Genomic DNA, 27,754 nt, shown 5'->3' on the forward strand with positions numbered 1-27,754 from the left:
GCTCCTTATTCTGTGGGGAGCCTGCTTCTCCCTCTGCCTCTGCCTGCCATTCTGTCTGCCTGTGCTCGCTCGCGCGCGCTCTCTCTCTCTCTCTCTCTCTGACAAATAAATAAAATCTTTAAAAAAATAAAAAATAAAAAAAAATAAAAATAAAAATACAACTATCTGCTATTTACAAGAGTTGTACCCAAAACATAAGGACCCAGAAAAAATGGACAGTTGAAAGACAGAGAAGGACATTGAACCAAAGGACAGCTGTATAGTTATTGTCATACTTTCTATTGTCTTAGAGTTTATTCTGCTCTCTCTCTAGCTTACTAAAATAGGTACTTATCTCAAATAATTTTTATTTTTACTTTGCTAATGTAAAACTAGGACAGTAGCTTCTCATTGAAGTGCTACTTTTGGTGGATCCAATAGCTAATTTCTTTTGTTGTCATTTTATTTTTTTAAGTATTTTAATCTTGGATCCTTGTGTTGTTTTACAACACTGAGCCATGCCTATATTGCTAGCCCACATAAACTGGGTGATAAAATGTGTGCGTTTAAGCCACTAAATTTGGGAGTAATTTATTATACAGAAAGATAACTATAAACCATGGATGTATATTTAAAATACTTTCTTAGGGGACCTGGGTGGCTCAGTAGGTTAAGCATCTGACTCTTGATTTCTGCTCAGGTCGTGATCTCAGGGTCGTGAGATGGAGCCCTACTTTGGATTCTCCTTCTTCCTCTCCCTCTGCCCTTGTCCCTGTCTCACACACTTGCTTGCTTGTTTCTCTCTCTCAAAAAAAAAAAAAAAATATATATATATATATACATATATATATATATATATATATATAAACAAACTGCTTTCTTGGTGAATTCAACCTGTTGTTACATGGTTACCTTTTCATTCAGAATAAAGTTCTCCCCTTAAAGAAAAATTTATCTGGTGCTAATAAAACCATATCGGCTTTTTTTGTTGTTGTTGTTAGTATGTGCCTGATCTCTTTACTTTCAGCCTTTGTGTGTCATTATATGTCACTTGTAAACAGTATATGCCTGGATTTTGTTGTTAGTAATTTAAAATTGGCATGTGTGAACATTTACACTGTGGAAATTGGCTAACACTGTAAATTGGTTTTGTATGTGTGGTGTGTGTTTTAACTGTCTTTTGTGACTTCACTATACACACAGTGAAAGCGACGTCTTTAAATGCATTGTCTACTGCTATATCCCCAGGACCTAGAGTGCCCAGCACATCATAAGAACTTAATAAATGTGTGGTGAATTAATTGAATAAATGAGTTACTCTGAAGTGGTGATAATTTTAAGCTGTGCCATTCTTTCTGGAATATTTTGAAACAGAGGAAAAGAATTACATTTTCCTTTTTTTTTTAAATAACTTTTTATTGTGGAAATTTCTAAAGGTATAGAAAAGCAGATAGAATAGCATAATGAATCTCCATGAAGCCATCACTCAGTTTTAACAGTATTGAGAATCTGTTTTCAAGCCCTATGTAATTTTTTCTGGGACATCTTTAAGAAAATTCCATCACATGATTTTATTTACCTTTTTTTTAAAGTTTATATTTAAATTTCTCTCTTTCAGAATTGTCTTTCTACATTTGATTTGAGTCAGGATTCTAACAGGTTTCACACCTTGGTTGATGCATCATTACCTTTTTTAATTTATGCCATTTATTTGTTGAATGAGTCAGATTATTTGTCATATAGAATTTCTCACATTGTGAATTTGATGATTGCACCATCTTTATGGTGATGCTTAACATGCTTCTCCTCTGTTTTTTGTGAACTGGTAGTTAGATTTAGAGGCTTGGTTAGATTCAACTTCTATTCTTTTGGTAGGAATACATCATGGGTTGTGCAGTGTACTTTTCATTGTATTAGATTGTTGTCCACTTTTAGCGATGTTGAGATCTTTGAGTTCCTAATCACCCTGATCCATCCATTATAAAATTATGTCTCAGCTTTTCATCTTATGGTTTTAGCAACTATTAGTGATGATTGCCTAGATCCATTTTTTTTTTCATTAGGGGTTAAAAATTGTTGATTTTTTTCCCGAGATACATTATTCCATATGCATTAAAATTTTTTTGTGTTTAAATTCCAGTTAACATACAGTATTATATTAGTTTCAAGTATAGAATATAGTGACTCAACAATTCTTTACATTACTTAGTGCTCATCATGATAGTGTGCTCTAATCCCCATCACCATTTACACCCATCCCCCTAAACCCCTTCCCCTGACAACTGTCAGTTTGTTCTCTATAGTTAAGAGACATACACATGGCTAACAGATACGTGAAAAGATCATCATCATTCATCATCAGGGAAATACAAACCAAAACTATAATGAGTCAGCAAAGTTAAGCTTAGAAGATAAAGCATAGCTCTCTGGGGTGCATCTCTGTTCTAAAAGTTTAGTTAATGAGTGTTGAAGAAATTGAGGAATTTATTTAGGGATAGCAAGTGTTAGGACTGATACGAGTTCCAGTAAAAGTTAGGATGAAGAACACATTGGGATGCTTAAAACACATAGGAGCATTGTATCCAGTGGTAGAACTAAGAAGAATAAGACTTTTCCATCAGTTTAAAAGAAATATTTTAAAAATCATTTTTTTAAACTGGGGTTTTTTAAACAGGGATGCCCAGATGGCTCAATTGGTTGAGATTCCGACTCTCTGTCTTAGCTCAGGTCTTGATCTCATAGTCGTGAGTTCATGCCCCAAGTTGGACTCTATGCTGGGTGTGAAGCCTACTTAAAAAAAAAAAAAAAATCAGTTTCTAGTGGTGATGGTTACACAACATTGTAACTGTAATGCCTCTGATTTGCACATTTAAAAATGGTTAAAACTGCATGTTTTGTTTTAAAATTTTACCACAATTTTAAAAATTAATAATGTAATATACCCAAAATTCTAATATTGTATACTTTAAATCAATGAATTATATGATGTCTAAATTATATTTTAATAAAGCTGTTTAAAAAAAATCTATGTATAGAGTTAAGACAGAAATTTCTGTAGAAGTGAAGTTAAAGGGACTGGTCTGGTCCTTGAAAACTGGCTTAAGCATCCTGTTTGCTTTGTCTCTGGTACTCAGTAAATATTTTTTTTTTAATTTTTTAAGACTTTTTAAAATTTATTTGATAGAGATCACAAGTAGGCAGAGAGGCACGCAGAGAGAGAGAGGGGAAGGGAAACAGGCTCCCCACCAACCAGAGAGCCCAATGCAGGGCTTGATCCCAGAACCCTGGGATCATGACCTGAGCCAAAGGCAGAGGCTTTAACCCACTGAGCCATCCAGGCGCCCCTCAGTAAATATTTTTTAAGTGAATCAATAAACAAATGAAAAATTAAAAAACTACAGTGAGATATTACACCTGTCAGAATGGCTAAATTTAACAACATAGGAAACAACAGGTGTTAGTGATGTTGTAGAGAAAGGGGAACCTCCTTACACAGTTAGTGGGAATCCAGACTGGTGCAGCCACTCAGGAAAACAGTATGGATGTTCCTCAAAAGTTAAAAATAGAGCTACCCTACGACCCAGCAGTTGCACTACTAGGTATATATACCCAAAGGATGCAAAAATACTGAACCGAAAGGGCACATGCACCCCCATGTTGATAGCAGCAATTGTCCACAATAGTCAAATCATGGAAAGAGCCCAAATGTCTACCCACTGGTGATACAAAATGGAATATTACTCAACCATAAAAAAAGAAACCTTGCCATTTGCTATGATATGGCTAGAGCTAGATTGCATTGTACTAAATGAAATAAGTCAGTCAGAGAAAGACAAGTCCCATATGACTTCACTCATGTGTGGAACTTAAGAAACAAAACAGATGACATGATCCAATTATTTTGATAGCTTGTTGGCTATTTCCCAGACTTGTATTTAAGGTTATAAGACTTTAATTTCTTTAACTTTTATATTTGTGTTATTTCCTGAATACTTAAAATGTTAGTTCTTAATTACATTTACATAACTTTTTATTTTCCCTTTCCCTCTATAAGGTAATTATAATTTATATATTAACTCTTACACAACAAAAACCCAAAGCTAAGGAAGTACTCATGCAGACTCTATTGTCTGAGGGAACCCACTCTTTTTTTTTCTTCGTATCTGGTTCACCAGATTCTTCTGGGGTACCTCTTTTTTTTTTTTTTAAAGATTTTATTTATTTATTTGACAGAGAGAGAGACAGAGAGGTAACACAAGCAGGGGGAGCGGGAGAGGGAGAAGCAGGCTTCCCGCTAAGCAGGGAGCCTGATGTGGGGCTTGATCCCAGGACTCTGGGATCATGACCCAAGCCGAAGGCAGACGCTTAACAACTGAGCCACCCAGGTGCCCTGGGGTACCTCTTTTAACATAAAACAACAACAACAAAACATGTTCTGTTGTACAAAAATAATGCTTGGTTATGTGAGCTAATGTCTTTTTTTTTTAACCTAATGTCGGCTTATAAAAGGCTGGACAGCCCTGGAGGTAGAGGGGCTTTTCTATCATTATCAATAGCAGCAGTGTATACAGTGTATAGTAATACACTGAGTAAGAACTCAAGAAGCACTTTTTTAAAAATTTTATTCTAGATTTGAGTGACTTTGGGAGTAGAGCCCTAGATAGACTAGAATCCTGAAAGAATAGTGTTTCCAGAGGTCTTCATGCTGTTAAGCCTTCCTATTGTTTGCTTCTTAGAGATTTAATTTTGCTCCTGTTTTAGAGGGGGCCGCATTCTCTAAACCTGGCTAATTGAGTTCTCCCTAAAATTTGAACATGAAAATGGATTCTGTCATTACAGAGGCAATATGAGGTTATTTGGTGCTGATACTTCTTTAATACCAATGTGAAACTAACTTAATTTCTTTTTTTTTCCAGATGATGGGCATAAGAAAGCTCGAAATGCTTATCTCAATAATTCCAACTATGAAGAAGGAGATGAATATTTTGATAAAAATTTGGCCCTCTTTGAGGTAATATTTGAGAGAAAACTATGGCAGAAATTTCAGGAACAGAGATTTCAAGATAACTGTTTTCTGTCCCATTTAGTTTTAAAACAATACAGGCTGGATAATTTTAAGAACTAATTGTTAAAATATAATACTTACTGGGACGCCTGGGTGGCTCAGTTGGTTAAGCGGCTGCCTTCGGCTCAGGTCATGATCCCAGCGTCCTGGGATCGAGTCCCACATCGGGCTCCTTGATCAGCGGGGAGCTTGCTTCTCCCTCTGCCTCTGCCTACCACTCTGTCTGCCTGTGCTCATGCTCGCGCGCTCTCTCTCTCTCTCTCTAATAAATAAAAATAAAATCTTTAAAAAAAAATATAATACTTACTATAACTTGTCATTATAGTTGACTTACTCTGTATAATCTAATTATCACTAGCTAATAAGTAGCCATTAAATCAGATTTCTGTGAATTGAGGTAGAATTTTGACATCACAGGCATATGGAGAACCTTGCTGTCTAATTCAGCTAGGATTTAAATACTTGCATTGGAATTATTTATGAAGTATAAAGTAGAGTGTTTTTCAACTCTGTTTGGGAAGCCCATCATTTACCTTAGAACTACAGATCAAAAATCAATGTAGGAAATAGGTTGCTCGATCAAGAGGGCCTATATGTCTTCCTTAAGACCATAGGGACTCTGATGGGCTCTGCATTCGGGTTGTTGAGAGGAGCCTGCTTTAGTCCAGCACTGCCTTTGTGTCTAGCTTTGGACAATGATATGACTTCCAGTTCTCTCAGTGTACCTGTTTTTTAAATGATATCCTCTTTCAGCTTTGTTTAAGAAAAGATCTGAGGTGAATATTTAGTTCAGGCACAAAAATTTTTTATTGAGCTGTCTGTGCTTGGTGCAATAAGTAATAGTCATAAATGTTATTAGAATGTTAGTAGCCAAGGGGTGCCAGGGTGGCTCAGTTGGTTAAGTATCCAGCTCTTGCCCTCAGCTCAGGTCTTGATCTCAGGGTCATGATTTCAAGCCCCACATTGGGCTCCATGCTGGGTGTGGAGCCTACTTAAAAAAAAATGTTAATAGCCTAAAGAAAGGGGCACTGTAGTTAAAGGTAGTATCATCAATGTTTTTTTCAAGGTTACAGCTATCTGTAGGGGCCAATGTGATTTTGTTTTTACTGTAAAGTTAAGTCATTAGAAAGAGTGATAAAGCTTTTCACTTAAGAATTTTGTAAAGATTTGTATAGTCCTGATTAAGTGATCTTTTAATGTGGGAGGAGAATAATGCCTTATTTATAAATTTTCTTAAAATATTTACCTGTGAAATATTTTCTCATTTAATTTGCAACTTTTTGGTAGAGGTCCACTTTGATGCTTATTTCCAGTGTTCTTTATTACTCATTTCTTCCATGTTTCTGGCTTTATAGGAAGAAATGGATACCAGACCAAAGGTATCTTCTCTTCTCAACCGTATGGCCAATTATACTAATCTGACACAAGGAGCAAAGGAACATGAAGAGGCAGAGAACATCACTGAAGGGAAGAAGAAGCCCACCAAGGTGAGACCTACAAAAAACAAGGATAAATAAAGAGTCCCACATACAAGAAAGGAAGAAATATCTAGGTCATCACTCCATGCTCAAAAACTATTGAATACTTGATATATGACAGGCACTGTTCTGAGCAGTGGGGTGGTCACATAGAGAAACAGAACATGTAATGTCCTATTCTCATGCAGTCTAAATTCTAGTACAAGGAGATAGTTATTAAACTATGTATTATGTGTTGACGATGGTCTAACAAAAATAAAGGCAAGGACAGATGGTAGCTACACTTGTGATGAGCATAGCATAACATATGCGAAGACTTGTCAAATCACTTTGTAGTACACCTGGAGCTAATGTAACATCTTGTGTTAACTTGAGGAATTAATTGATTTTTTTTTAAAAAGGCAAGGTAAAGATACTGAAACTGGCCAGCAAAGAGAGCCAGGGTAGAAGTTGTTACTGTTGTAGAGAGGTTGGCCAGGGAAAGCCCTTTCTGACAGGGTGATGTTTGTGCAGAGGCCTAACCAATGTGAGGCAGTGAGCCCCCCAGTTGGGAGAAGAGCATTCCAGGAAGAGAGAATAGCACTTTCAGAAGAAGAGGGTTCACACCCACCTGCTGATGCCATCTCTCTTTTGTCAGGTGATTGGGTTTTTCAAAAACTAAGTTTCAGGATTTCTCAAAAGGAAAATATGGAACAATATTACAAGTTAGCTTTCTGGTTGTTCAGGAATAAAATGACTCTCAGATCTTCATTTTACCAACTGCATTTACCAGCTACCATGAAGGACTTTTGCCAAAATCTGAAAGAAGTCCATCAAATCATTATTCAATTTTTAAATGGAAAAGGAAAGCTAGAGGCACCTGGCTGACTCAGTCAGTGGAGCGTGCAACTCTTGATCTCAGTGTTGTGAGTTTGAGCCCCATGTTGACTGTAGAGATTACTTAAAAATAAAATCTTTAAAAAAAAAAAAGAAAAGAGAAACCAACAGTTTCAAAGAACAGAACATTTTAAATTTGGGGGGGTACGCTTAAAAGTTTGTGGTCAAATGCCCATGTAAAAGCATATGGGGACCTGTGTAAAGTAAAAATGTATAGCTCTAGGAATATTAAAAAGTTGGTGATCATTTGTAAGATGGAGATTTTATATGTGCCTCTTTTAAGATATTGATTATACTAATTATCTCTTTTGTAAGTAATATAGTAGTTAGGGAATAAGTTTTTATATACAAATAAGAGGATAAAGCATCTTTTCTAGATGACTGTATAATTTTTCTTTTGTCAACATCTTTCTTTTCAGACCCCTCAAATGGGTACTTTCATGGGTGTCTACCTCCCGTGCCTACAAAATATTTTTGGAGTGATCTTGTTTCTACGCCTTACATGGGTCGTGGGCACGGCTGGAGTTCTTCAGGCCTTTGCAATTGTCCTTATCTGCTGCTGCTGTGTAAGTCCCTAGTTGGCTCTTAGAGATTACCTGGATCCTAGAGATCACTCCTAGAGTGATCTTGCAGGAGCTCAAGATTATATGCACTTGACCTCTTTGAGAATAACACAAAGACTAGTAGGAAAAGACTCATGATCTCAACAGGAGAGATTATTTTGATATTAAAGTCTGAAGGATTTTCATTTATTTAGTGTCTCCTCTTTGCTGCTTGTATGCATAGGATGATGTACTGGAAATTACAAAGGAAGACTTGTAGAGGAGGTAGAAGATATAGTCCTTGATTCAAAGAATTCAGAATACAGACCATTTGAGTTTGATAGCACCAAAGTTAGAAAATGATGTACTACTCCAATATAGTATTAAGGAAGAACACTGATTGTTGTTTGAGGTGAGGAGTATTTCTTTTGTTTGAAGTCTCATCTGTTACCCGTTCCTCAGAAATTCAGATGTGGTTTCCAGGTCTTCTTCCCCACTGTACTGAGAACATTCTGATCTTGAATTTAAACTCCTCTTATCCACATATCCCAGCCACATCTATCCATTTTATTATAAGTTGGTTATTATTAAAAAATTATTTTTTATTCAACTGTTGGCCTCTTTAATTACCATCATTATTATATCCTCCTCATGCATTATGCTCAGCTGGGTGCTATATAAAGCGGGATGAGAAGACACAGTTTGTATCATTAATAACTCAAAATTAATAGTACCATCTTTTTTTTTTTTTTTTTTTTTTACTCTTTCTTAGTCTTAAAACTTCAGGGCCATGTTTGGCTCCTTGATTACCTCTCACATCTATTCAGCTACCAAGGTCGATCAAGTCTCCCTCTGGAATCTCTTACGTACAACCCTTCCTTTATATTCCTGTTACTAGCACTACAGTCCTTAATTTTCACTGAACTATAATAGCCTAGTAACAAGTCACTACACCTTCATCTGCTCCCTATCTGCAGTCCATTTTATACTCTGCTGCTACCAGGTAATGTTTTCAAAATAGAGTTTTTATTAGTTCAGAAGTCTTCAGTGGTTCCCCTCCTTACTGAATATTGTTCTTGTAATTGTAGCTAGTCCTTAGTTAGTTTCTGATCTGTTTTCGAGGTTAACTAGGAAACCAGGGTGAGATCAGTAGCTCCTATTAGCACCTAACCTATTGCTTACGATACAGAAGCATTTTAAGAGAATATTCAAGATAACAGTAATGTGACGAGGGCAATGAGTTGAACCACATCATCTCATTTCCGTACTATTAGGAATGGCAGCCAACTCCCTTCATAAAGGTAAGTAAGAGTTAATTTTTCAGAAAGTGCTCTGAGACCCACAGGCAGGAAAATAGTAGAGAAATACAGTAACAATCTTCTCCTTTCACCCTAGGACCCAGCAATCACACTGCTGGGTATTTACCGTAAAGATATAAATGTAGTGATCTAAAGGGGCACGTGCATCCAAGGTTTATAGCAGCAATGTCCACAATAGCCAAACTATGGAAAGAGCCCAGGTGTCCATTGACAGATTAATGGATAAAGAAGATGTGGTATATATATACAATGGAATATCATGCAGCCATCGAAAAACCCAAAATCTTGACATTTGCCATGACGTGGATGGAATTAGAGGGTATTATGCTAAGCGAAATAAGTAAATCAGAGAAAGACAAGTATTATACATGTCACTGATATGAGGAATTTGAGAAACAAGATAGTGGACCATAGGGGAAGGGAAGGAAAAATGAAATAAGACGAAACCAGAGAGGGCTCCTTAAACCATAAGAGACTCTTAATCTCAGGAAACAAACTGAGGGTCGCTGGAGAGTAGGGGGGTAAGAGGGATAGTGTGACTGGGTGATGGACATTGGGGAGAGTATGTGCTATGATGAGCACTGTGAATTGTGTAAGACTGATGAATCACAGACCTGTACCCCTGAAACAAATAATACATTATGTGTTAATTTTTTAAAAATCTCCTTTCCCTTCCTTTACAGACAATGTTGACTGCTATCTCCATGAGTGCCATTGCCACTAATGGAGTGGTGCCAGGTCAGTAGGCTAAGATTGGATTTCAGGGATTGTCAATGACTATATGTTTATGCTATAAAAACTGTATGTTTATGCTATAAAGTCAGAGGTGCAAACTTCCGAGGACTAGAATACTATTTAGTCTCTTGGTCATAGACATTCACACTTTGACTTCAGAATACATTGTTTAAGAATCTCTTTATGTTGTAAAGGGGAATATAAACTGGTGCAGCCGCTTCGGAAAAGAGCATGGAGGTTCCTCAAAAAATTAAAGATAGAAATCCATACAGTCCAGTAATTTCACTGCTGGGTATTTATCTGAAGAAGAAAAATAGTAATTCAAAAAGATAGATGCACCTCTCTAGTTTTTGCTGCATTATTTATAATAACCTAGATATGGAAGCAACCTAAGTGCCCATCAGTAGATGAAGATGTGGAGACAGTCTCTCTCTCTGTCTCACCAGAATATTATTCAACCATAAAAAACAAAATCTTGCCAAACACAGGTGGACCTTATTTCACTTTACGCAAGTGAAATAAGACGGAGAAAGACAAATACCATATGATTTTACTTATATGTGGAATCCAAAAAAATAAATGAACGAAAACCAGACTCATGAATAACAAACTGGTGGTTGTCAAAGAGGAGGGGAATGGAAGAATGGGCAAAATATGTGAGAGGGAATAAGAGGTACAAACTTCTAGTAATAAAATAAGTCACAGGGATGAAAAGGATAGCATGGGGAATACATTCAGTCATATTGTAATAACATTGTGTGGTGTGCGTAACGTACAGAATCGTCAGATCACTGTGTTGTACACTTGAAACTAATATACCATTTATGTCAACTATACTTGAATGAAAAGAAAAAGGAAAAGTCTCTGTTCTAAGCTAGAGTCCTTAGTTCGTGTAGCCTTCCTAGCTTTTCTTAGAATATATTTTATTGGGCTGTCTCCTGCCTGTAGTAAATGATCTCTGATGTTTACCTAAGCAATACTGACAAATGGTGCTACTTCATGTGGAGCATTAGATGTGCAGCATATTCTACCATAAAGGTTTTATTTTTAACTTCCCATTAGCAAATCTACTTTTTATTACAGAGTTAAAAAAAAAAAAACTTGAAACATTTATCCTTCTTATTTAGGACCTGTTTGCATTCTTCCTACTGATGTACTTTCTTTACCCTGCTTACATTCTGTTTTGTCTTTTAGCTGGGGGCTCATACTTTATGATTTCCCGGGCACTGGGCCCAGAGTTTGGTGGGGCTGTTGGCCTCTGCTTTTATCTTGGTACCACATTTGCAGCTGCTATGTATATCCTTGGTGCCATTGAAATTTTTCTGGTGAGTAATGACTTAATTGTGGTCTGCAGTATAGAAAAGATAGAGATTTGGATTTATTTTGTTGTTTGGTAACAAAACATCTGAGAGATCCATTTACAGAATCAATCAAGTGATTGACTGTTGACCTGTTACTGACTTCCTCTTGTGAACATAAGTCAGAAAGGTTGAGAGTATCATTTGCCTGCCTACTGCTTCCCTCCCACCCATTTACCAACACCCTACCATTTCATCCATCAAGTTAAAGTCTTGAGGCAAGACTTGCACTAATAGGGAAAAAGTAAAAGTTTTTATCTTTTTTGATATCTTCATCCCAATTAAATAAAATGTTTTTCATTTCTTTATTCACTGGAATTTTTTTTTTACTATTTAAAATAATCATAGGTAAGTAGGAATAGTGAGGTAGGACTCAAGATAATCTTAATTATTTTATATAACCCTTTGAATAGATTACTAGAGCTTTTTTTGCTGTTTCCATTTGGAAATGTAGGTATTCAGAATAGCATGTAGACTTAAAAAAAAAAGATAAATGAGGGACACCTGGGTGGCTCAGTGGGTTAAGCCTCTGCCTTTGGCTCAGGTCATGGTCCCAGGTTCCTGGGATCGAGCCTCGAATCAGGCTCTCTGCTCATTGGGGATACTGCTTCCCCCTCTCTCTCTGCCTACTTGTGATATCTTGTCTGTCAAATAAATAAATAAAATCTTTAAAAAAGAAAAAGATAAATGATATCCAGTTTCTGTAGGAATTAGGTTAAGTCTCCAATCATTTTCTGTCTTAGCTTTGCTTTCCTGTGTGAAAACAAAACTACAACAGCCCTTTTACTTGATGACTTTGAAATGACCTCATTTTCTACTTCTTTTGCTTAACAGGTATACATTGTCCCCCGAGCGGCCATCTTTCGTAGTGATGATGCACTCAAGGAATCAGCAGCCATGCTCAATAACATGCGTGTCTATGGCACAGCCTTCTTGGTCCTCATGGTATTGGTGGTGTTCATCGGTGTACGCTACGTGAACAAGTTTGCCTCACTTTTCCTGGCCTGTGTCATTGTGTCCATCTTGGCCATCTATGCTGGAGCTATCAAGTCTTCTTTTGCCCCTCCACACTTCCCGTACGTGTCTGTCTCTCTGGCCAGCCATCGTTTACTGGGTAGTCATTGACAATATCTGGTGATGCGATCACTTAGAGTACAATTTCAGTCTCTTGGAGATTTTGCTCGTGGGTCAGCTCAGTTAGTGTCTAGGCAGGAAGCCTCCCAGCAAACTTCTCATGTTGATCCTCTTCCTAATGTCCTAAGCATAGAACTGGCAACTCTGAACATCATTTGGATATAGATATGATATAGATACTAGGTTTTTCTCAAAACCTCCTTATAGTGATTGTGCATATTTGGACAACTATTCATGAAGAGCTTTATGATAGTATAGTTATTACCAGCAAGCTTTGTAAAGTACTTAAATGTTGGACTCCTGTTATTAATATCAAGAGAATCAAAGAAATCTACACTCCTACCTTAATATTTGTAGTGAATTAAACTTTTTAGCCTGCTGTGAATACCATAGCAGACTTTCTAGTCATAAAGTAAAGAGAAATAAATGTCACATTGTTTGCATATGTATCTCTATATAAAGATTATATGATACGATATACATAGTGCATAAGTAGTGCAGGTACATTAAAGTGTATTTTTTGAAGTATTGTAATGGATTTGTACAGCTAGGTAACTCTCCAGTCACCTGTTCTCTATTTGACTAGTGGCATAGAGATTGGTTAGCACTGAATTGTGTTTGTAATCTTGTTACAGAAATTGTCTTTGAAAAGTCATCTGGATTATCTAGGTATCAGACTCCTCGCTCCTGTGTTGATTTAACCTGATTACAGAAAAATAGTTTTTTTTTTAGATGAAAAACATCTTTAGAGATTAAATGATTTGCCCCAAAGTTAATTCATGGCAGAGAAAGAACATGAACCCTTTGATTTCCTAACTCCTGGTCCAGTATTTCTTCTACTGTACTAAATGATGTTAGTGATAGATTCCATCTTCAATTTTTAGTCTGCTCATTGAGGGACTGCAAATTAGCTGGAAGTTTTGAAAGCTATATTCTGGATATCTTAACTTGAGAAATTCCATTTTGCCTCAAGTTCTCCTTTGATGCTTCTCCTTTTTGGTGGGAAAAAGGTCATGATGTGTGGTATTTTCTTTAAAATATTGACCAGAAGAAGACCAAATTCCCTAGAGGAATGCATGAAACAAGCCTGGGAAATGTTGAGTTGTTGAAGCTGAGTAATGGGTATATGGTTCATTATGTATGTATGCTATCATTTTTGCAGATTTAAAAAGTCGCTTTGTACCTCTTGAGAGTTACTTTAACTATGGGTGTATTATTCTTTTGTTCATATTTATAGCCCTGGGTTAAAGGAAAAAATAAAATCAGCAGTTATTATTTGTAATGTCCTTAAATACTCTCACTCCCACTGGGTCTAGGCTCATGTTCAAAAATAGTTTTCTCTTAGGCCATAGTGGGATGTGCTTTTTATTCCAGCCAAGCTGTCTTTCTTGTAACAGTAGCCAGAAGGTTTGACCTTTAGTGTAACATTTTCAAATGGGTCATTATGAACATAGGCTTTTCTAGGCCAAAAAAGAATTTATTGGGAGGGTTTTTTTTTGTTGTTTTTCTTTTTTTTTTTTTTTTAGAAAGAACAAAAGGACTCTGGGATTCTTTTAGACCTAACAATTGGTTAGTAACCTAGGAAATTTGGAAGATGAGTAAGCATAGTGTCTTCAGACAGTTCTTCTGTTTGAACTCTATCACTACTGGTACCGGTATGACTCAGGCAGACTATTTTATTGCCCTAAACTTTAGTTCCTCCATCCACAACATGGAAATACTAATGCATATTTTGTGAGATGGCTGTCAGGATAAATTTGCAGAAAGTGTAAATTAATCTTCATCTACAGAGCAAGTCAATAAATGTTAGGTCCTTTCACATCCTCCTAGAGATGAGGGTTTGTTTTTGTTTTTGTTTTTTTCCATTACTAACCTATTTCTAACCTACCTTCTTTTGTTTTATTTTATTTTATTTTTTTACCCTTACTTCCTCTTTCTCTGTGTTTGTTTTCACTAGGGTCTGCATGCTGGGTAACCGCACCCTTTCATCAAGACACATTGATATTTGCTCTAAGACCAAGGAAATTAACAACATGACAGTACCGTCAAAGTTATGGGGCTTCTTCTGTAACTCAAGTCAGTTTTTCAATGCCACCTGTGACGAATACTTTATTCACAATAATGTCACTTCAATCCAGGGCATTCCTGGATTGGCTAGTGGTGTCATTACAGGTAAGTCAGGAGGTTTTGAACAAGTTTTTAATTTGCTCAGGAAAGCAGGCTTTTCCATTGTAGACTCTTCTGTTGTCCATGTCTCACTGCCACACCATCGCTTCCCTCCTCAAGCTCAGCACACCACTATTAATTAAACATCTTTCTGCTTTTCTTTTAGTGAACTTACCCTTTTTCAGACTCCCTTGTGGCGCTTTCTGCTAAAATATCCCTCTTTTGGGGGCACGTGGGTAGCTCAGTTGGTTGAGCATTGGCCTTCAGTTCAGCTCATGATCCCAGGGTCCTGGAATCAAGTCCGTTGTTGGGTCCCCTGCTCAGCAGGGAGTCTGCTTCTCCTCCCTCTGCTGCTCTCCCTGCTTGTTCTCTCTCTTTCTCTCAAACAAATAAATAAAATATTTTTAAAAAATAAAATTTCCCTCCTTTTGAGAACAGAGCTAAGCAAATCCTTTTTCAGAGTAGGATAAAATAATACAGTACCCTGTGTGTTACTGTAAAATGGCCAATGTTCTTCTCACAGTGACAACCAGATGGAGCTTTCAGTGTCACCACAGCCACATGTGCTGTTTTCCTCACTCAGCCCAATTTCTGAAACTCTTGCCTTAAGTGACTTATTTGGTCCACAAATATCTTTGCATGTAAGCAATTTTACACTAAGGTGTTAAAAATAGCATTGATTACTAATTTAAAAAAAATAAGCTGCTGAGCATTCATCTTTAGTCCACCTAACTTCTACTAATTTGCATTTGTGTATTTAATTGCATTTGTATGTAACAAAGCACTTTGTCAAATTACATTTGAATCAGATGAGAAAGAACAGTAGGTTTTTATTTATGTGTTCTTTATTGTATGATATATATGTGCTCATGTAGAAGCAAACATACCTTTAAAAACTATATAAATGAGGAATCTGATTTAGAATATTGTTTAGGTAGAAAATTACCTAATTATCTTCTTTCCATACTTCTGTTGCTTATATACCTTTTTCTTACCACTGCAGAGAATCTTTGGAGTAATTACCTACCGAAGGGAGAGATAATTGAAAAGCCCTCAGCCAAATCTTCTGATGTCTTAGGCAGTTTAAACCATGAATATGTCCTTGTTGACATCACCACATCTTTTACTCTTCTGGTGGGGATCTTCTTTCCCTCTGTCACAGGTAAGCAGAAGAGCTGTTTTCTATTTTAGAAGTTAGGAGACCCAGGGAGTGATTTTTCTTAGGAGACAGAATTATATTCTCCAGCTTCTTATTTGCTTCCAGTCTTTGGTATCAGCATGAATATCAAAGTGTCCAGGAACAAGAAGTTAACTTGTTCTTTTTTCCTCCTCTAAAGGTATCATGGCTGGATCAAACAGATCTGGGGATCTGAAGGATGCTCAAAAGTCTATTCCCATTGGCACTATCCTCGCCATCCTGACCACCTCCTTTGTCTGTATCCTTTTCATAGATCTAGGCTGAGTTTTAGTCATAGGCACATCTGTGGAATGAGGCTGATCAATACTTTTATCTTACCAGCTCACTTCTCACTGGATAATCTACCCACCTCAGCTCTAAAATTCAAGGAAGAATTGACAACGTTAGTGAATTTAGTACCTCATTTTACTGATAGAAGAAATATCCTGAGTGTTTACTTTTTATCTCAGAGCGTTGGAGATCACCTTCCTTGACTCTCAGTATGGTAGATTTAAGCAATGTTGTCCTTTTTGGTGCCTGTATTGAAGGTGTTGTTCTTAGAGACAAGTAAGTAGTTGATCTCTTTGTAATATTTATGTGTCTGTCTTCCATTTTATCTGATCATTCCACTTTGCCCCATGACAATCATAAACTCGAAACCCAACCTGAGGTATAGATCATGACTAACAATTAGGAAATATATGTATATAGTTCCCAAAATGTTAGTGAATAATAAGTACCAGTTATATTGTTATAAATATGTGAGATGCAATGAATATAGCATTTCAATAAAGTAGTGAATTTGTCTGTATCACAAGGGCTTCCCTGCACATGAAGAGCTGTTGGAAAACTAAAACCAAAAGTGAAGGAGAGCAAGTTAAGACAAATAAAACAAAAACTTTTAAGTGTCTCTAGCATCTCCTCTATGAGACATATAAGTATGTATCTGTTTAGCATTCTAAATACAGTCTTGAAAATTTCTTCATTTCATTCATGAAGGTTGCTGAGTGTTTTTCCTTTCCTTTCCTTTCCTCTATGAGCAAAAAATATGTTTTTGTAAGAGATTCCTAGAAAAATCTTTCCCTTAACCCTGCTACAGCTCTTCCCATTTTCCCTATCTGGGGGAGTTAACTAGCCTCACAATTCAGCTTCTTAAAACAGAAACATGGGTGCCATCCTAGACTTTTTCCACCAGTTCCCTCATCCAGTTAGTTTCTAAGTCCTGTGAAGTCCACCTTTCATCTCAGTAGATCTCTTCCTTTCCACTATTCTTTACCCCCGTCCCCTTTCCCAGGCCTCTGGGATCTTCTGTCTAGATTATTGTAATTATCTCCCTTTAAATATTACCATCTTCAATCCTTCTTTCCTGTTGCCACTAGATTTTTCTACAACACAAAATTAGATCATACAAACCTTCCTGCTTTACAGCCTGCCAAAAGCCCCTTGAAACCCATCATTTCGATCTGGCCCTGTGTACCATTTTCTGATGTCCTCTCCCAGCATTCCCTTGTAAACTCCCTGGGCTCCAGCCATAACCTGATGCTAAATACTCAGCCACACATTTGTTTGCGCAGTTTCCTTTGCTTAGAACAGTTAATTCCCTCCTAGCAGACACATCGATCCTCTACGATTAGACTGAGTGTCTTCTGTCCCATGAATCTTTCTCACACTCACCCAGCAGAGGTAACCATACACCCCTTCTTATTCAGCCACTACAGTATTGCACATACCATATACATTGTAGCTTTTCATATCACTCTTTCTGACTCAATGAAGTTCTTTTAGGATAGAAATCCCAGTAGATGCTGTATATGCATATTGTTGACAAAAAAGAATAAGTAGCACAGTTTACTATTACTGTACTATTGTCACTGAAAATACATGGGTGTATGTGCTTTGGTAAATTACTCCATAATATAAAAAGTACTGAAAGTGTAAGCTGGAATATCCCTTTAAAAAACTGTTGGTCATTATCGGGGTGCCTGGGTGGCTCGGTTGGTTAAGGCACTGCCTTCAGCTCAGGTCATGATCCCAGGGTCCTGGCATCGAGCCCCACGTGGGGCTCCCTGCTTAGCAGGAAGCCTGTTTCTCCCTCTATCACTCCCTCTGCTTGTGTTCCCTTTCTCACTGTGTCTCTCTGTTAAATAAATAAATAAAAACTTAAAAAAAAAAACTGTTGGTCGTTATCTTCTAAAGTTGAACGTACACATACCTTATGACCGAGAAGAAATTCATGCACTCATGCATTAAGAATCATGGATAAGAATTCTCACAGCACTATTATCATTAATAGTCAAAATCTGGAAATAAGTTAAAATGTTCATCAGTAGTAGAATGGATAAATTATGTATTCATAATGGAAATGGAGTGGAAAACCATAGAGCAATGAAAAATAAATGAACCACAGCTATACACAAAGAAAATAGGATGAATTTCACAATGTTGAGTGAAAGAAACAGAAGACGTATACCTTATTTCATTTATTGAAAATTTAAAAACAGGCAAAATGACATAGTATTAAAAGAACAGTGGTGGGGGGGACAAAAGGGCTAGTGTTGGCCAGTAGGCATAAGAGCAACTTTTGGGTGGTGGCAGTGTTCTGTTCCTTGACTAGATAGTAGCTGCATGGATGTTCTGTGAAAATTTATTGAAGTGTACATTTTTTTTGTACATTACTTTTTGTGTGTCATACTGAATAAAAGATGGTTAAAACCATAAATAATTAAACAATGAGATCACATGAACCCATCAAATTAGGACTGACTTTTAAAATTTTAATACTCAAGGCTGGTGTGAAATAGGTATGTACTATAAAACTTAAACCTTCATATACTTCCAGTGGAAATAAAATGTATTATAACCTTTCTGGAAATCACTACCATTTTGGTAGTGATTTTGAAATATTTTAGATAGTGATCCCTTTTACTGCAGTTATTCCCTCTTAGGAATCTGCCATAAGGGAGCAAATCTGGGATGTGTGAATGTAGATATGTGCATAAAGATGTTAGTCACATTATTTTCCATAGTGTAAAATCAACACTAGAGAAATGGATTATGTAAATTATGATGCAATATTGTTAAAACCACTAAAATTTTTATTCCTGAAAAGTTTTTCATGACATAGGAAAATGTAAGTTAAAAATGTGGAATTACAGGTGTACTGTGATCTCATCTGTATTTTTAAAAACAGTGAACAGATTCAAATGTGAAAGTATACTAAATATTACCAGTTATGTTGTGATTATGGATTTCTTCCTGGTTTTCATATTTTTTGTATTTTTCCAATTTTTTTTGCAAAGAGCACAGATACTTTGATATTTTGGGGGGGAAGCTATAATTGAAGTTTAGCTTTATTTTCTGGGTCTACAGATTATTTTTTCTTAATATAAATCAAATCTGCCTACCTTTACATTTCTTAATACTTATGTTTGTCTCAATTTTAATTCTCTAAAAAATTATAAACAGAAAAAATTAGGTGAATGTTTCTCTAGTCTTTCAGTATAAATTTCCGTACTCTCATTTCTTACACAGGTTTGGGGATGCTGTGAAAGGTAATCTGGTGGTGGGTACCTTATCTTGGCCTTCCCCATGGGTGATTGTTATTGGCTCCTTCTTCTCCACGTGTGGGGCTGGACTTCAGAGTCTCACAGGTGCACCAAGGCTGCTACAGGCAATAGCCAAGGATAACATCATACCCTTTCTGAGGGTGAGTGTCCCTTTCCCATACCCTATTTCCTTTTTGTCAGATTTTATGAGAAACTGTGTGGGTCTTCATAGGCTTAGGAATTACTAGATCATACAATGTGAAGATGTGGGTTTTTTGTACAAAACCTAAGTCGCTATGGGGGTTGAGTTTATATGTGAGTAGGGTAAAGTTATTTAAAAGATACCACAGTTGTTAACACTATTATCCGTCATATATCTGAAACTGTAGCATAGAGGAATCAGGGAACATTGACTCAGACATTCCTCACCACCTGGTGGGGAATATTGTCTGATATTTGTCAATATTGTCTGAATAATGTCTGATATTTCCCTTCTCTGTACAGGTTTTTGGTCACAGCAAAGCCAACGGGGAACCTACCTGGGCTTTACTTCTAACTGCTGCCATTGCAGAGCTGGGGATTCTTATCGCCTCCCTGGATCTTGTGGCCCCAATTCTTTCCATGTAAGTTCTTCTCTTTGTTTTTTCTTGCTTATATGATGTGTAGTACATGTTGATTTCCATCAGGCATATAACGGTAGTGATAAAAGAGTGAGCCAAGTACAGGTGTAACTTCACCTAAATAATACATATTCCTAAGAACTTCAAGGCTAACTTTTATAAATCATCATGGTTTCTTCCTACCTGTATAACTTCAAAAGTTCTTTGCCTTCATTTCTTATTCATTATCAGCTGGTTGTAGCTTTTACTGCTGCTGTTAACTTTGATCCTTCAGCTGCAACTTAGTAATGACTTAATACCTGCCTGGCACTGGGCAGCATGCTAGGAATACAAAGATGAATGACAGAACCCTAAGGAACTGATGAGAGAGAGAGAGACCAGTAATCCTGTGTAGTGGGATGAGAACTATGGTAAAGGTGAACACTGCTGTAAGAGCTCAAAGGGACTGAGATTCAAGAAAGGTTTTCTAGGGAAGGAGACACTTGCATCTTGAAAAAGGACTGGTTATTTACTAAGCAACGAAAGAGTGAGATGTTCCAGACGCAGAATGTGTGTAAAGGAATTGGGAATGAAACCGCGTAGCACATCTGAGAATTCAAAGTAGTTTGGCTTGGATAGAATGGAGTGTGATTGTTCAGAGTAGCTGAGCAGAGAAGCAGGTAGAGCCAGGTCACAAAAGACCTGGAACTTTTACCTGGAGGTTGTGAGTGATCCTTTGAGATCATGTTTATGTTTCAGAATGATCAGTTTGGTATAAAAGACAAGTGAGAAGGAGGCTGAAATTGGGCTGGGAATGCCACCCGTAAGCTTATTTAATCCAGCAAGGAAGAAATGAGATCCTGAACTAAGGTGATAGCAGTAGAGGTGGAAGGGAGGGGAAAGGTTTTAAAATGTGTAAATAGGTAGAATCCATAGGACTTGATAAGTTAATTTGGAACAAAGATGAGTAACAAAGAGGAAACTTGGATTATCCCAAAAACAACTGGGTAAAGAGTGGATGTGTCTTTCACTGTGAGAGAACACAGAAAAATGAGCAAGTTCGTGGGGAGAAGTTAAATTTCTCTACATCCTAGTCTTAAAGGCCGTAGTGAGCTAGAACAGAGGCTTAAAAACAACAAAGGTCTCTATTTACAATAACCCTTGGAGAATCATTTTACAATAATAATCATGCCTTTTACTATTTTTATTCTGCCAGGTTTTTCCTTATGTGTTACCTCTTTGTGAATTTGGCATGTGCATTACAAACATTACTTCGAACACCTAACTGGAGACCCCGGTTCCGCTACTACCACTGGTAAGTCAGTTCTTTTTCTTTTTCTTCCCCACGTTTGGAGAGAACCTGTCATGAACTAGAAACGTAGGAGATTCTGGGTTGGTTAATAAAATTTTTCTTGGCCAGCTATCCTGTACTTCCTGTTTCAGCTTCAGTGATCACCTGAATTTCTACCATATTACCATGTTTTTTAATAGTTCACTTTATAATTTATAACACCTACTTGAGAATAAAGACCGGAACTATGAAATTGTATTTCCAGCCTGCTGCGTTCTTCAGGTTAAACCAGCCTACCCTTCGTGTTATTTGTTTTCCCATTTCCTTCTTAGCTAAGCACTGGGCTTCACCCCTTTCTGTCTTCATTCTTATTTTCTCATCAGTTTTCATTCTCGAACTCTCTTCCTTATGAGGTTCATTTAGCAGGTAAGAGTATGAGCTGTGGAGTCAGATGACCTTAGCTCAGTGTCAGCTCTACAATTCCCTAGCTTTGTAGCTTTTAACAAAACACATAACGATATCAAATTTAATTTTATCATCCTGCTACATAGTAAAGCTCACAGTGAAACGTTGCTACAGCTGCTGCCTTCACATCTCCACCACTAAGGGAGTCATCCCGCTTTTAGCTGCCGTCCTATCTCCTCCTCATTTCCTTCCTGTCATAGCTAAAGGTTCTTTAATATGTCCTGTGTGCACCTGTTGCTACATTCCTCTGTGCTGCCTTCCTCCTTGACCCTTTCCTGACTTCACTCACCAGTGGTAGGCACTAGTGTGACCTTTATGTGGCAAAAATTTAAATCCTCACTGATATTATCACCTCTAATCCTCTTTCTAGCTTTAACCTTAATTAAATGTTCACTATGAACTTTGTTGCGTTACTGTTTTGCTTTGTTAGCTTTTCCCTTTATCCTTCTCCTATGTTTTTATTAGAGATAATTTTCTCCATATTAACAACTCTCCTGTTCACTCTTTGATTCATCATAGAGCTAAGAAGTTCATTCTGTACACAGAAGAACTTCAGTAAGCATGGTTGTCTACTTAATCTATTTGATCAAAACAGGCATTTCATCATTCTCTGCCAAGTTTCTCTCTCTCCTTTTTTTTTAGAGGGAGACAGTGAGAGAGAGAGAGCCACCACATGTTGGGGGGGCAAAGGGAGAGAGAGACTTTTTATTTATTGATTTGACAGAGCAAGAGAGCACAAGCAGGGGGATTGGGAAAGGGAGAGGGAGAAACAGGCTTCCTGATGAGCAGGGAACCTGATGTGGGGCTCAGTCCCAGGACCCTGAGATCAGGACCTGAGCTAAAGGCAGACACTTAACTGATTGAACCACCTGGGCACTCCGAGAAAGAGAATCTTAAGCAAACTCCACACTTAGCGCTGAGCCCAATGCATAGCTCTATCCCAGGACCCTGAGTGCATGACTTGAGCCAAAATCAAGAGTTGGACACTTAACCCACAACTTACTCGGGCACCTCTCTGCCAGGATTCTCTTATGTAAAGTAAGAAAACTAATGGCAGATTTTCTTTAGTGGGTTCTGCATGATGCTAAGGAATGTTCCTAAGGTTTTAAGCAATATTTACATGAGATACTTCTTTTTAAAAGACCATGTTCAGGGGCGCCTGGGTGACTCAGTGGGTTAAAGCCTCTGCCTTCGTGGCTCAGGTCATGATCCTGGGGTCCTGGGATTGAGCCCCGCATCAGGCTCTTTGCATAGCAGGGAGCCTGCTTCCCTTCCTCTCTCTCTGCCTGCCTCTCTGCCTACTTGTGATCTCTGTCTGTCAAATAAATGAATAAATACTTTAAAAAAAAAAGATCATGTTAATAATTCTATGTGCCCCAGTCTTGCTTTGCTAAGTAGGTATTTATTATCCTCACACCTACAGATAACTTTCATTACAACCTGTTCATTTATATATTTTTCCAGCAGTGGGAAACATCAGCACAAAGGATGGTTCGGGCCTCGGTGCAGATTTGCTGACTATCGCAGTCCATGATAAGATAACTATAATAATTGAGAAAAATCATTTTGAAACTTTAATAGCAATTTGATATTCTCACAGCATCCGGTCATATAGTAATTTTTCTAATAATTCATTTTTATTGCATTTTATAAAAGTTCAATGTGCAGTATGTTGGAATTAAAAAGATAATAACAATCCTTCACCAGTTTGAGAAGCACCTCTAGCACAGACTTCTTTTTTAGCTGCTTAGATAAACATTTTCTTGTTTGTGTTTTGGTTTTTAATTTTCTAGGGCCCTCTCTTTCATGGGAATGAGTATCTGTCTGGCTCTGATGTTCATTTCTTCCTGGTATTATGCCATTGTAGCTATGGTAATAGCTGGTATGATCTACAAGTACATCGAGTACCAAGGGTGAGTCTGTGGATTTGACCTTGATTACTGCTACAGGTATCAAAATGGACAAGTTTGGTAGAGCCAGCTCAGTGAAAATTGCATTAAGGATCCAGACAGCCTCATTTAACTGCAACTAAACTCTATAACCCCAAATTCTTTTAGCCATCTTACAGACACAAACTACAGAATCAATAAGGGAAACCCATTGAGAAAGTATGAACAGATCAATTTAAAAAGTTGCTAAAAGGCCATGTCAAAATAATGATATTAAAGTCTAACACAAATATAAGTATTTTTGCTTCTCTCTTCAGTTAAGGTATAATCTCTGAAATGAAAAAGAAATTAATACTGAGTAACTTCATAACAACTAAGACTACAGAAAAAACTTACAAAAATTAGGAATAAATAACACTGGTTCAGAAGATTACATTGAATTTTGCTTTCTCCCCATTATTTTCAAAATTAAATTAATCTTTGGGTCTGTTGTAATTTCCTTCTCCAAATTGCTATTTTACATCATTGCTTTTGAACAGTTACATAGAAGACTGAGCGAGTGATCCTTCCAGCCTTTGTTTTGAATTTTTTTATTGTACAGTGTGGTCCATTGCTGAAGGGCAATACGGATCTGCTTTTCATGGGTTCATTATGTTAAGAGCATTATATTAATAATTAATATGAGTTTTAATTTTCTACTGCATGCATATGTTAGTTTTAGAAAGAAAAATAAAACCTTGTTTTGAAATTGTACTTGCTATAGTTGATACTTGTCTCTGCCTTTTTCTCTTTTTTCTCCCAGAGCGGAGAAAGAGTGGGGTGATGGAATCCGTGGGCTGTCCCTCAGTGCAGCCCGGTTTGCTTTGCTCCGGCTGGAAGAAGGACCACCACACACTAAAAACTGGAGGTAAAGAAATCAGTAGAGCTTAGTGCTATGGTGTTTGGCACATGGTTAACACCCAGAACTGTGTGCTTCAGTGATTATAGGATAAGGAATTCAGGCGGCTCACAGAAATGGTGTAAAGGACCTGTTTTGAATGATTCCAGATCCTTCATACTTTATTCTCTTTGCTTCATGGGGTATCTGATCTAGACTTCTGCCATTTTTTTGTTCCTTGCAGAATGATCAATCTGTGGTAATACTGGGAGGATTCAAATAAACTACAACTTCATCCTATTGTTTCCTCTAATCTCTTCCTTCTTCCCATTTACATGTTTTATTTAGATCTCCTGAATTAAAGGGTAGAATTTATCATTCTGTTCCCCAAACCCAAAGTGTTTTTTCCCTCCCACTCTCCCACCAACCTCTTTACAGGCCTCAGTTACTTGTATTGCTGAAATTAGATGAAGACTTACATGTCAAGCATCCTCGCCTCCTCACCTTTGCCTCACAACTTAAAGCAGGAAAGGGTCTCACTATTGTGGGCTCTGTCATTGTGGGGAACTTCCTGGAGAACTACGGGGAAGCTTTAGCTGCTGAGCAGGTGAGAGTCAAGGCTTATTGACTTAGTAGAATTTAGCTTATGATTTTGTGATGTTAAGTTGTCAGACATCATATTTCTCAGTTAATCGCTTTCCTGCATGTTCTGGGAGGTTTCCTTCTTAATGCTAACTTTTGAACAATCATCGTCTCCCAAATAATAAGATGAACCAGAAGATAATAATTTATATTTTCCATTTAAAAAGCGTTACTAAACTTCCAAGATTGTCAAGGCTAAGCACTGTTTCCAAATAGATTCTAAACATTGACTCGGGCCTCAGAGAAGTCATGTAAATAAATCTATCCTTTGAACTGTGGAGATGGTTCTGCTCATTCTGATGACAAGGGGCCATGAACGAACTTTCCTTTCTCCTTACCAGCCTACATTGGTGTCATGACCAAGGTTGTTTTACTTTTGATTAACTTGCCAAGTGTAAGTTCTCCTAAAGAAGAAAGCAGTTTTGACTCTAATACTTATTTTAATGATAAAACCAACCCTGCTGTTCAGAGAAACATACAATTACCTTTCAAAAATTTTACTGGATTCATTTTGGAATACTTTGAAACCCTAAAAACTAGAAATGCTTGAAGAAACATTAGTCTGGAATGATGGTAAAAATAAATAAAAAACACAGGGTTGGAAATCAATAAACCTTGCTTATTACCCTTGCTACACCACTGACTTAATCTCTGCCTTCAGGAAAATCCTGTCTTACTTCTACGCCATTATTCCCTTCGTCTTTCCACTAAGAGAGTGGAGTAAGAATGAATGAAATATTATCTCAAATTGGCTTGAATAAATAATAGCAAAGCAAAGACAATGTTCATCAGTAATCACCATTAAAATATCAAAACAGATGAAAATAGGAGAAATGAAAAAACATACCTGAGGAAATTCTTAAGTGAAACTGAATCATCATATTGAGTTTCTAATAGTATGAGTCGGGGCATCAGGGTGATTGAGGAAGGAAGCAGATCATGTTCACACTCCTCCTGGTCAGTTAAGAAAGAATATTGAATATTCGTTTTATGAAGATCCCTGTTCTTGATTTGTTTGGTATGTTACAGAGGAAAAGGCAGAAGAACTCTATGTAGTCAACCAGTGCTATATGTAGTAAGCACTTAAGAGAGTGAAAAAGGGTGAAGCAATTCAGCATTGAGATTCTCTTTTTCAGACTATAAAGCATCTAATGGAGGCAGAGAAGGTGAAAGGGTTCTGCCAGCTGGTGGTGGCCGCCAAGCTGAGGGAGGGCATTTCCCACCTTATCCAGTCATGTGGCCTTGGAGGCATGAAGCACAACACGGTGGTGATGGGATGGCCTAATGGTTGGCGCCAGAGTGAAGATGCCCGAGCATGGAAGACTTTTATTGGTACAGAACACTTTTCATTTTATCCAAAGGGCCCATATAGGGGATACAGTCAAACCTCTGTTGCCTTAGTCCCACCCCATAGCCTCCAAAGTAGAGACTGTGCCATTGCTGAAGCATAGTCCTATAAGGGACTAAAGACCCTCCAGCTTTATATTATGTTCATGAATTGTTTATCTCTGTCAAGTATCATGCTAGGAATTTTCTCTGAAATTGCCCAGTTTTCATTTATGATCTGCCACATTGACATTCTCACAGGAATTGGAAGGATTGTCTTTCATCAAAATCTTCAGAATTCACATAACCACCCCCCTTAGAAATGTAGTGATCAGAATTTAATAATGTAAATCATGGTTCCGAATCTAATTCTGTTAGTTATTCAGATTTTTCTTAATGATTGTTGTTACCCGATGAGGTATAACCCACTATGTAAACAGAACACTTTGCTTAAAGAAATGTAAAAAACAACAACCAAAACAAAACAAAACAAACAAAAAACGCAACCAACCCAAAAACCATTATCCTTGCTTTCCTGACATGGTAGGAAGCAAGGCAAGCGTGAGGAGTCTTCTCTGTTTGTCCTGATTCTGTTTTCTCCCTAGGCACAGTTCGAGTGACAACTGCTGCCCATCTGGCCCTGCTGGTGGCTAAAAACATCTCCTTCTTTCCCAGCAATGTGGAGCAGTTTTCTGAGGGCAACATTGATGTGTGGTGGATTGTGCATGATGGGGGCATGCTCATGTTATTGCCTTTCCTACTCAAACAGCACAAGGTACGTTGGATACCTTTGGAAAAAAAAAGTCTTTCTCCCTTAATATCTGTCCTGGTTCACTAGGCAGACCCTTTCTCTTTGATTATAGTGTTGGGGCTTAGGATCAGAGGAGCTGGGGATTTTTCTTAGCATTCCCATGATCCTAGTTCCAACTGTATGAGAAGTAGTCTTTTTTCTATTTGATACCTATCTCCAAGTTAAACTCAGCAAATTAATAAAGTTCCATATGAGCTCTTGGAGAAACATTGACAAGTGAAAACACATCCATTTAAAAGAAAAAAAGACCAAAGTCTCTCAAATACTGGAAACCTCTGTTCAGATGTTTGTGTATCTTATACATATGCATGCTCATCCTTTGGTTAAGACTAGTTAAGCTGAACTTTAAAATTTAACTTTAGAAGTTAAAATAGTAACTTTTAGAGTCTGCATGGGGCCATCAATATGCTATCCAAATACAGCACCCTCCTAATTAATGTATTCTGTATCCCCTTTTGCTGGCTTTCTTGTTAGGAAATT

General features: G+C 37.4%; 1 protein-coding gene across 5 annotated transcripts in view; it reads left to right on the forward strand.

The window, feature by feature from the left end:
• Nucleotides 1-27,754, forward strand: part of LOC111158477 (solute carrier family 12 member 6) — an 89,436-nt gene that overhangs the window by 55,694 nt on the left and 5,988 nt on the right. For 4 of the 5 annotated variants that reach the window (XM_022520521.1, XM_022520530.1, XM_022520539.1 and 1 more), the window contains 18 exons: nt 4,896-4,990; nt 6,400-6,531; nt 7,818-7,964; nt 9,943-9,997; nt 11,189-11,319; nt 12,187-12,428; nt 14,444-14,658; nt 15,656-15,814; nt 15,990-16,088; nt 16,339-16,396; nt 19,361-19,535; nt 19,879-19,997; nt 21,190-21,288; nt 23,523-23,642; nt 24,421-24,525; nt 24,934-25,102; nt 26,274-26,469; nt 27,069-27,238. In XM_022520521.1, coding sequence (XP_022376229.1) covers nt 4,896-4,990; nt 6,400-6,531; nt 7,818-7,964; nt 9,943-9,997; nt 11,189-11,319; nt 12,187-12,428; nt 14,444-14,658; nt 15,656-15,814; nt 15,990-16,088; nt 16,339-16,396; nt 19,361-19,535; nt 19,879-19,997; nt 21,190-21,288; nt 23,523-23,642; nt 24,421-24,525; nt 24,934-25,102; nt 26,274-26,469; nt 27,069-27,238 — 2,486 coding nt within the window. The remainder of the gene's footprint in view (nt 1-4,895; nt 4,991-6,399; nt 6,532-7,817; nt 7,965-9,942; nt 9,998-11,188; nt 11,320-12,186; nt 12,429-14,443; nt 14,659-15,655; nt 15,815-15,989; nt 16,089-16,338; nt 16,397-19,360; nt 19,536-19,878; nt 19,998-21,189; nt 21,289-23,522; nt 23,643-24,420; nt 24,526-24,933; nt 25,103-26,273; nt 26,470-27,068; nt 27,239-27,754) is intronic. The other variant, XM_022520557.1, reaches the window with a different exon arrangement.

The sequence above is a fragment of the Enhydra lutris genome, unplaced genomic scaffold (genome assembly GCF_002288905.1).
Source record: "Enhydra lutris kenyoni isolate GAN:26980312 unplaced genomic scaffold, ASM228890v2 scaffoldscaffold4, whole genome shotgun sequence".
NCBI lineage: Eukaryota > Metazoa > Chordata > Mammalia > Carnivora > Mustelidae > Enhydra > Enhydra lutris.